The sequence below is a fragment of the Anguilla anguilla genome, chromosome 7 (assembly GCF_013347855.1).
Source record: "Anguilla anguilla isolate fAngAng1 chromosome 7, fAngAng1.pri, whole genome shotgun sequence".
NCBI classification, from domain to species: Eukaryota; Metazoa; Chordata; class Actinopteri; order Anguilliformes; family Anguillidae; genus Anguilla; species Anguilla anguilla.
In genome coordinates this window covers 48,214,473-48,225,265 of record NC_049207.1, presented here as the reverse complement: position 1 = coordinate 48,225,265, position 10,793 = coordinate 48,214,473, and the positions used below count along the sequence as shown (strand labels likewise).

Genomic DNA, 10,793 nt, shown 5'->3' with positions numbered 1-10,793 from the left:
CGTATTTTCAGTATCGCTAAAGAGAAATAACGGGTACTTCTGTACAATAACGGGCAGGTCCGGGTAATGATGCAGGATGTCATATGTCGGGTTCTGAAGCCCTAAATAACCGTAATTGCTCACTGTACGATATCCTGCTCTGGACTGTGCTGTCAGAGTTTTAACAAAGGTTTCACGTCCACGGCATTGTTTAATGAAGGTATAACAAGCCGTTCAGCCGGGCTCTTTGATGTGGCCGAGGGGACAGCTGAAACGTGGAATGCAGGCGCTGTCATCGTAACCGTTTCATTCCGTCCCTCGACCGAGCCCAGCCCGGGCCTCGTGATTTGAAACACTTGCCCGCACACGTCAGTCCCCGAAGCCCTAAGCCTCATGGACACGGAGGTTTTATTCACGTGAAGCTTGGCCCGTGCCACAGCGAACAGTCAGTTCAGAAACACCGTGACCCTGACCTTGATCGCCGTTAACTTCTTTTTCCACCGGACTGCGCAGAGGTGAATTAGCCTCCCCAGTGACCTGTCACAGGAGGTGAAGCTGTTGTGTTTTGGGTTTTTTTTGGCGAAATGCTGAATGTGACAATATGGTATGTGGGTGCTCAAATAGACTGTCCTTACTGACAGAGAAGTTTGAGTGGGCGTGTGTATGTGTGGGTAATGTGTGTATAGGTGTGTGTGTGTGTGTGTAATGTGTGTATAGGTGTGTGTGTGTGTGTGTGTGTGTGTGTAATGTGTGTATAGGTGTGTGTGTGTGTGTGTGTGTGTGTGTGTAATGTGTGTATAGGTGTGTGTATGTGTGTATGTGTGTGTGTGTGTGTGTGTGTGTAATGTGTGTATAGGTGTGTGTATGTGTGTGTGTGTCTGTATATGTACAGTATGTGTTTATATGTGTGTGCGTGTGTGTGTATGCATGTGTTTATGCATGTATGTGTGTGTATGTGTGTGCGAGTGTGCACGCACGTGTGTGTGCTCACGTGTGCGTGCGCACGTGTGCGTGCCTGTGTGTTCGTGTATGCCCGACGTGGACACTGTAGGGGAGAGAGCACACAAAGGTGAGGTTATGTGGTACATGCCAGAGCGGGAGGCGTTGCAGTGGGTCTATTTTAGTGGGCCATTCACATGAGGGTCCAGCTCCATAAATCCATCATTCAGAATCATAAAACGATTTTCCCCCTCCAGTGTCACAGCACAGATCATTTTCCCCGACTGTCCTCACCTTACAGGTAAGTTTTATTAAACTATTAAACTAAATCTGGCTTTCTTTTAGGCTCTCTTCTGTTTGCTCAATCGGTGCTCGAGTCAACCAGGTGTAGCAAATTCAAACTTTTGTGTTTGTCATATGTATTTATTATTTAAGTGCATTCTAGGGGATCGTTCTAATCTAGGATGATGTGGAGCGAAATGCAAATGATCCACCTGGCTAAGACAGGGACTTTTGAGAATGACTTCTGAAGAAATATTTAAGCGAACCTCCAGTGTCACCTTTCAAAGGGGGAAACGCCTGAAGAACACGGAAGCCGTTTCTACGTCTCTCTTTCTGCTGGGGGGGGGGGGGGGGGGCGGTTAAAGACGATCGTATTTCACGTCAATTTCACGACGCCAAGGTCGCGCATCACATCAACCGCTAATATTTGCGGCACGGGAATTCTTGCAATAAAATAGCTTTTATTGGTTCACACGGCCGTGAGGTGCCCTGAGGAGCTAACCCTTGGTTAACCCCCCCCCCCTCTTACAAACAATGCAACCAGAGACTTCAATGCGAGCTCGGTGGCAGGGAACAGACACTTGGCGTGACCCCGTCAGAGCCTGCCAAGGACCCAGTGAAGAGAAGAGGAGAGGAGAGGAGAGGAATGGAAGAATTTGGAAAAGGAGGATGAGTTAAGCTGGAGAGTCTGGCGCCTGCCATTTCTTCCCAGGTCCGCTCCACTTACTGCTCTTACTGTTCGCATGAGGGGGGGTCACTCCCTCTGTGGGGTAGAGGGCATTGTGACCTCTTTTTTTGCGGGGGGGGGGGGGGGTGACATGGAGTTCGAAGGCATGACGGCCAGGACTGTTTTTAGCTCGATCCTGAAGGGCCCGTTCTCACCTGAGGAAACCCTAGCAATGTTAAAATGAAGCAGTAGTTGCTCCACCATTAATGCATACACCCACACCTGGGTGAGTCACAGCCTTCATTGTTTTGCCAGAACACTCACCACGCAGAAGCAGAAGAAGAAAAGGAGGAACATCAGTTGGAATCAATAGACTTTCCTAAGGAACAACATGCATTTTACAGGAATAAGGGAGTTGTCACATTTCACATAGAAACCAGAGAGGAGCTCAACCAATTGCAGAGTGCATTACATGGACAAAATAGAACAACCCTGATGATGATTGGTGGATACCTTTGGGTTATACTTACGGGAGTTTTTTTTTTTTTTTGCTGAAGGGAATGCAGTCAGAAGGTTTATACCAATTGTTATTGACCTTGTTCAATTTGTTGTTACGAACGTACTCTGTAATTGGTGGACAGCTCCTCTGTAGTTTCTGAGGGGAAAAGGTGATGATGCCAACGTGCTGTTCCTATTTTATAACCTCTGATTATAGTTCAAGAAGCTTTCTGTTCACCCACTGAATGCACGATGAGTCCCAGCACAGGACCGCCCACCTTTGGCTGTGTTTCACCGCTTACCGGCCAACAGTTTCTCAAACACTGCAAGTAAACCAGAGGCTGCCTGGAAACTGTCACAGACCTGAGCCAAAATGTGCCACCCCAGATGACTAAAAGTCTCAAGAATCAATAGCTTCTTTCTCCTGGATGTCTGTAAATGGACCCAGCCGGCCTAGGAGGAGGGAAGGAGGTGACAGCAGGTCTTTAGGGACGTGGGAGGAGATTGGCTTGGTAAAAACAGACTTTAGGCCCTTACCTTTCTCTCAGGGGGCCACTTTTTAGGGCATGCAGGCATCCCAAAAAGTTAGGGCTTGCCTGGAAGTGGCAAGGTTACAGCTACCACTACTGTGAGGGGGTGTAAGTGAAACCCACGCGGCAACAACGTTCAAATATAGCAACGGGCATGCTTCATTCCAGCCCCACACGGAAGACAATGGAGCCCAGACTGGAGGTCACCCACAATGACTTTGGCATGGCGATGGGTTGCACTGTATCACGTACTCAGTGTGCAAAACCAAGGTCCTGATTGAATCGACATTTGCGTTCTGCTTTGCCTAACAAATAAATCCACGCATTCATTTTTTATTGCCACCAAATTAGTTGAGGTGAGTTCAGCGATTGACAAGCTGTGTTTCTGCCGGAAAATGCTAGCACTTGTTTTTACTTTTACAGTAAGTTCAGAAAGAAATTGAATCTAGGACATGATTATGGGCATAGTCGGAAAAGGCCTTTAATCTCCTGAAATGTTTTTTTTTTTATTTTTTTTATTTTTTCCTGGTCAGCTCCATTTCATATCACCAGTTTCTGCAAGAGTGACCCAATCACCCGCCCTGAACTACAGATGAGCCATTTGTGGATTCCTCTGTTCCCCGTACAATGGGCAAACCGGGGCCATTCGCTTTAATTCCATTTCCAGGAGCCCGGGTCTTATCCTTTGAACATTTCCTTTGAGCGTCAGTAATGGCGCGGCGCATAAAAAAAATAATAACAAACGTTTCACCGGCGGGTTCAGACCGGAGAGAGCAATTCGCGGGAAGAATGGCCATTTTCCTCAAACTGTATGGTACGGCATGTCCCAGAGAGCGCCTTTTATAACTTCCCACCTTCACCCACAGTCTGTGACCTCGAGATATTTCAGGGCTAAAACATGTGGCAGCCTTGTATTCGCTGATATCAGACTTCTTGGAGCCAGGACAACAAGCAATTGTAACGTGCCATTGTGCATGGGCAGATTATAATACTAATTTGGGTGCCTTGTTAAATATGTATTATAAATACTTGAGGGTAACATAATATTACATTACAAAAACAGAGATGGAAGCTCACAATGAATGTTTTTGGCTCTCCTTTAGGTTACAGAAACAGAGGCAGTCATGTCAGAAGGGTAAGTGACATTATTATTATATATTACATCACAAGCTTTTAAATTTTAAATAAGCGTCTAAGAAATGCCAGCGCCAATCGCGTTCTGCGTGTGACACTCTCCCCGTCTTGTCTTCGTATTGTCTGGTGTGCGTTTCCTCTTCCAACGCCGCGATGTCGAAACAGACCGGTGAGTCCATTTAATTTGATTTGTCGCGAGGCGATATAACCAGATGCTTGTGATTGTGAATGCGCTCAGTAGTGCTCGCATAGCATACCCTACCAATGCACACGTGTCGACCTATTCATTTCAATGAATCGGTAATGAGCGCAAGGCTTGCATGCATCATCGCTGACCTTTCCCCACCTTAACATGAGGTCATTATGCTCCCTTGCTACCAGAGCCCCAACTAAAGATCACAGCTGCTTCCTGTCATGAATGAATACAGGTCTGGCTGCTTTACCCTTTGGTGGAAAAAAATAATCACATTAACCAGTGCAGAGCCTGTAATGATTACCCAAACTAGCATACCGAACGGTATAATAGAAATAGAGGACAGAGGAACTATGTAAACAGGGGGATATATAGACCAGTGTTTCACAGCCTGTATTCACAATATGAATGATGACCAATCTGCCTAAATTTGTGTGGAATATTTATTCCTTTGTTTATTTCGTAATATAAAAATCTCATATTTGGAAGTAAATATAAAAGACAATGAAAATAAAGGCAAAGATAGTAATTAAGATTAAGTAAAAATATGAAAACAATATTATTGTTTTGTTTTTTTTAATCCCTATGGGTGCTTCAATAGAAAACTTTTTTATTTTATTTTATTTTTTACATTTTGGCTTGTCAAATGCCTTCTGTTTGTGAAATACAGCCCAAATCGTCCGACGGGTGAGAACCAGTAATCTGGACCTCAGATAAGCAGCATGTTGCTGTTGTGTTTTTAACCACTGCGCTCTCTTACAGAAAAAGACAAAGTACTCTGCGACCCGCAGACTGCTGCTAAAGGTGAGGCTTGCATTTGTTTTCCCCTGCCATCATAATTCATACATACCATGCATGGAAATTACTGTTGTAACAGTCACCTCTTATGCCCTAAAACGCTGACGGGAACTAGGCTGAGAGTCAACACACTTCAAGCTAAGATTGTCATAATTTGTTTACAATGCACTACAATGGGGTTGTGCAATAAATAACACCAAGCACTTTACTGCACTTGTCAGTACTCTTTTTTTTCTGCGTTCCCAGGTATATTGCATGGTGACGCATTACTGCACTCTCAAAAAGGAGGCCTTAATATCCAATACAATTTTTGTGTTGCTACTTTCGGGTTACTTTCAACACATTCTGTCTCAAAGTTACTACTTTTGTGTAACAAATATACAATTTATATGTTACAAAGGGAGACTTTTTAACATAGACTGTGTTGAAAGTAAGACAAAATGTGTTGCCCTCAACTAGACATAGAGGTGTGTTAAAATGACATTGAATGCGTTGTTTTTAACACATCCGTTTTTTAAAGTTGACATACATTACATGCTGAATTCTATATTGCCTCGTAAACCCCCGACAGACCAAACTAATAAAGAAGGCAGCGACCATGTTGGTGGCCGAGAAGGAGGAGAAGAGGGTCGAGAGGGAAAACACCCTAAACGAGAGAGTTCCCCCTCTCCAGCTGTCAGGTCTCTCTCTACAGGAGCTTCAGGTGCGTAGCATGGTCATACACCTGCTGTACCACAGTCACACCATCTACAGGTACTGATTGAAACAGCTACATATGGTAATGGGGTATTACTTTATTGCCCACTAATAGTTAGAAATTGGGGTACACCAGCTGTGGGTCTTGATTTATCATTACGTCGCCCACACCAATACATGTCAGGAGCATTGCAAATAAAGGCCACTTATTGACAGATACACTTTCCTGCAAACCATACTATTTTACGTCTGACAGGCTGCACAGTTCGACAGGAGAGAGCAAGCACTGATCACTGGAAGCCTTTCGGTTGTGATCGGCTAATTCTACAAGCAAGGCTCGAACCTTTAGAACACCATAGGACCCAGAATTTTGTTCAGAGTGAATAGCTTTGCTCGCTTTAGCCCAACATATGTGCATCCAGGTGTGGTAATTGGTTTGTCATGAGAAAACTTCATCTGAATCAAAGACATATTCCACAATTCAAAAAAAGACATGTGCATTGACATGACTTAAATTAAATTAAGCCCCTTTACAACTTCAAAAAAATCATCTTCAGAGTCTTGCTGTCCTGGGAACATTTTTAAATGAATAGAGGGGTAATTGAAGTCACCCCATTTTTACCATTTATCCACTTTTTCCTCTTCTTCTTGACTATACTATTTCCTTCTATAAAGTCCCCCGTCCAGATGTATTTTAAAATATTTAAAATATTCTATATTGAATAATAATTTGTTTAATATGGTTTTTCCAACAAAAAAATGTTCAATAAACTGGTTAGTAACATCTCTACAACTTTGCCATCTTTGAGAATGCCAGAATCTATGAATATGCAATTTGGCAATGCTTCCTGCTGTGGTCTCAAGATATATAGCAAGCATGGCATACGGATTCAAAATCAATTAAGGTTCTGGAAGGTTCTGGTTCCTGAGATAGCCATCTGTGAAATGTGTGCTACAAACACAGATTCCTTCTAAGCTGTCAGGTACATGCACACAATTTTTATAAACAAATCCCACACATTTTTGTTTTAGAATGGGCTAACGAGTGGAACGAAGTTCCTACCTTGGATCGAATCATAAATTTGCGCAGTCTGACATGTTCAACACACTGACTGCCACCACAATGTCACTAACTAGTCAGCTTTCTGTGTGCTAAGGTTTCAATTTGCCACATCACACTCCTGTAATTTGCATATCTTTGCATAGTGGACCATGATAAGTACAACGTATTTGTGATGTCACAAATCTTGCTGGTATGTGCATGTTTCCAACTCAGATTTCAGGGAAGTACGGAGAAGCTTTCCGTTTACAGTGGAAGAATGTGAAAAAGGTTCTCAGGTGAAAGAAAAGTTCTGCACAAAAAACAACCTGTATAGGGAAATCCATGCTTCCATGAGGAGTTAACCATTTAAAAAAAAAACACATTTTTGAATGGAGAGGGTCTTTACTTACTTTACTAGTCAAAAAACAGTCCTGGATACAATCAAACTTTCACTTTACCTTTAAATAAAAATTAAATCTGTTGTAGGTTTAAAAAAAAAATCTTTTCCAGTACTGTTTGGCAAGTTCAATGATCGGAAGAAAGACACACCAAACTACACTTGCAAAAAAAAAGAAAGCACTCATAGTTGCGTTTATGTTTTTTTGATGAAAACTGAGGAGAAATGTTGATTGAATCCAGGCCTCATTGTTATTAATATAAATATTAATATTAATATTAATGAAAATGTACTGCATTTTCCACTGCTGCGGATCTGATGGATACAGGCCTCAGGTGCATTTTTCAATCGTGTATTCACTTCCTTAGCCTGATCGCCAATCTTTCCTCTCAACAGGAACTTTGCAAAGACCTGCACCGTAAAATTGACGTCACGGATGAAGCTCGATATGATCTAGACGTGAAAGTGAGCAAAAATGAAACGGAGGTAATTGCTTATTAATTTATACATTATGCATTATTGATCATAGATGTCATTTGTTGGTTATATTGGTTACAGATGTATGATAATATGATAACATTTCTGAGACATAATCCAGTTCTGCTATTGTGCAATTGGATCTTGAAATCATCTCATAGTAACCCCTAGTGAAAAATAAGATTGCACACATTCCTAATATTACATGTAATTGGAATGAAGTTGGCAGAAGTGGGCCGTCATGTATATATCTACTTTAAAAGAAGTACCCAAACTATCCAATCAGGTTAAAGCTGTTCTCAGTTTAAAGAAGAAGATATTTCACCTCCAAAGCTGTCAACTATATCCGATCTTTTTTGGAGGAGTTCATTATTTAAGGACAATGGCCACATTCTAAAATCCAATGATGTAAATGTAATTTGTGCTGTTTTAAGATTCAACATCTGAGCCAGAAGATCTTTGAGCTGAAGGGTAAAATGAAGAGACCCAATCTGAAGAGGGTGAAGAAGTCAGCTGATGCTATGCTGGGGAGCCTGGACTCCAAAATGACGACCAAGTCCAATGATTTCAAGGCCAACCTCAAGACTGTCAAGAAGGAAGAGGAGAAGGTAAGCTCAGTTAGCAGACCAGCGTTATTCATCAATCCTTGATTACTGTAATGAGACCGAAAAAGACATAGTACACCCCTTAATACACCCCTCCATTCCCTGTTAATGTAAAAATTCACTTTGTTCTAATTATGCTGAGGCTACGCCACCAGATCAGTGATAAAAAGCTGGATTTAGGCAGCATGTTCTCATGCAGTCCAAAAATAAATGCAAGACTCATTTAGGTTCTTCAAAAACGATGTTTGAAGATAATCTGACTGATTACTGAATTCACCTACAGTAATTGTATTTGTGAAAAGTAAATCTTAAACCAGTAAATCTTAAGGACAAACGTTGATTGAATTTGAGCCAAGGAATCCCAATGGCGTTTATGTACCTATAAATGTCTCGTCTTCCCACAGAAGGAGGAGGTGACCGACTGGCGAAAGAACGTGGAGGCCATGTCTGGCATGGAGGGAAGGAAGAAGCTGTTTGACGCCGGACAGTAAACAGGTACTAAATAGACTTCAGTTATGACTAAAGATGAAGAGTGGGAAACAAGGGATTTTAGTTATTAATGGCTTATCGTTAGCAGTAGCGCTTTACAAACTATTCCCCTGAAAGTAAGGCTTGGGCATATTAAAAACAATACCCACAGTAAGCATGTGAAACAGGACAGGTTTTGCCCAGGTCACCTGACCTCTTTACACCAGTGTAAATTCACTTAACAGGATTCTGGGTGACCGTGCCTTTTTCTGCAGTACAGCGTAGAACTACAATCTTCAATCATTTGGCAGGGCTACAACACCGCTCTTCCTCGTCCATCATATTTCATGTGTCATTCCAGAATATTTCTTAAGCGCTCAATTGGATTCAGATTTTATTACTGAGACGGCAGTAATATCAGTGTCACGCTTCTCAAATCTCATTTGATGCCTATTTATTCTGTGCAGTTGAGCCGTCTTGAAAGACATTCTTCTCTGTGGTACAGACGTTGGGGTCACGATCAATAGGCTCCACTACATAACAATTAATGGCGACCTTGACATTTAAGGGCATGAAAGCCCACCAGCCGTTTCACGAGAATGTGCCCCACCTCTCTACAGAACCCCTGGAACCCTGCACTGTTGAAACACTGTTGTATTTCGATGTATTTGTTCCTTACCTGGACACCTTCTGAGTATTAAAGTTGTTGTGCGCATAGTCCTTATCACTGAACACGTTTGCGGTACAAGAAATAAACTATTCTCTTTCTGGTTCTAGATGATTAATATCTGAACTTGGGGCCCTAAGAAATATCATTTGCTGGAAGAGACTCCACAATGAAGAGTGTGGCACTTTTAACTCTGGGGATGTTTTCAATTAAAGACAATATTACATCACTGCATCGGAAACATTTGTTTTTAAAATTTAACTTATTTTGCTCTTCTGGAAGCAAATGTTATGCAGAGAAGAAACAGTTTTATGAATTATATGAAGTCATGTGACTTCACTTTATAAACATGTTTATGTTTTTTTGTTTGTTTATTCTTTAGGGCTTAATTTTTACATGTTAAATCCCAAGGTACATTGTATAAGAAATGTAAGAAAACAGTCTAGTTGGTGTTAAACATCATGTATCTCTTGCTATTGTATAGAAATATTTAAACATTTAGGTCAAGTGTGTTGAACTGAGCATGCTTTAAATATCACAAAAGACAAGCTTTTGTGTAACTCCTCTAGGTGTAAATTCATGATGCGCAACTTTGTATCATACAACAATCTACAGTTTATTTAAAGTTCAAAATAATAAGTCATGTAAAATGAAATGATCTCTGTGGTTTCCTTTGGTTAAATGGTGTTTCTGTATGAAGGGTGTCATTCATGCAAATAAATATCTCTGATCATAAATTCATAAAATATGCAATGCATTGTGTACGGCACTCCACTACTAAATACTGTTCCTGGCTGCTTCTTGTGCGAACAGCCATGTGAAAATGAACGTGTCTGAATGCCAAATGGTCAAATTGAATGAAGGTGAAGGTGATTTAACTACACACATCTATCTGTGGGAAATGAAACTAACTTCTCATACCGTGGCCTCATTATTGACTATGTCATTGAATCGTCTATCCGTACTAGACCATGGAATTCTTCATCCATTTACATATTATCTTTGTTTAAAACTATTTTTATTAATATTGAGGAAAATGTAGTTTAATTATTTCTGCGCAGGATTCTGCCATCTCGAATGTACTTTGTTACTATTTTTTCACCCAAATGTTATCAATAACATTGGAACTCATAAGACTGCATAAGAAAAAAAAAGATAAGAATGAGTTACTGAAAATAAGACAAAGTTCTTTGTTCAGACTGTCTGAGCCATCCTCTGATGGTTTTGTTTCACAAACAACTTAGCTAACCACAGAATGTGGTTATGGACTCCAGAATCATGATTTGTTGAAGGTTTAAAATCAGTATATTCTCCCCTTTTTACTTTTACAAATTATGTATATTATTTTTTTCTAACATTCATGTTGCTTATCTATCAGGTGTTCTGTCAGTTTGCACTATAAATTTTAACCCCTGTTTTGG

The 10,793-nt window shown here is 41.1% G+C and overlaps 1 protein-coding gene across 2 annotated transcripts; it reads left to right on the top strand.

The window, feature by feature from the left end:
- The first annotated feature begins 1,118 nt into the window (after positions 1-1,118).
- LOC118232038 (troponin I, slow skeletal muscle-like) lies at positions 1,119-10,112 on the top strand. 2 transcript variants are annotated; one of them, XM_035426573.1, is made up of 9 exons: positions 1,119-1,219; positions 3,999-4,030; positions 4,195-4,198; positions 4,985-5,026; positions 5,592-5,723; positions 7,552-7,641; positions 8,067-8,240; positions 8,642-8,732; positions 9,483-10,112. In XM_035426573.1, the coding sequence occupies exons 2-8, from the start codon at positions 4,020-4,022 to the stop codon at positions 8,726-8,728; spliced, it is 540 nt and encodes a 179-aa protein (XP_035282464.1). In that variant the 5' UTR covers positions 1,119-1,219; positions 3,999-4,019; the 3' UTR covers positions 8,729-8,732; positions 9,483-10,112. The 2 variants fall into 2 exon arrangements, with proteins under 2 accessions (XP_035282464.1, XP_035282465.1); XM_035426574.1 differs by lacking the exon at positions 1,119-1,219 and adding an exon at positions 3,845-3,865.
- The last annotated feature ends 681 nt before the right edge of the window (positions 10,113-10,793 follow it).

Bases quoted from the DNA above. Each gene is read 5' to 3' on its own strand.
- LOC118232038 (XM_035426573.1), top strand. The intron at 5,027-5,591 runs GTGAGGCTTGCA...AACCCCCGACAG, and splicing joins CCCGCAGACTGCTGCTAAAG to ACCAAACTAATAAAGAAGGC. The intron at 5,724-7,551 runs GTGCGTAGCATG...TCCTCTCAACAG, and splicing joins TCTCTCTACAGGAGCTTCAG to GAACTTTGCAAAGACCTGCA.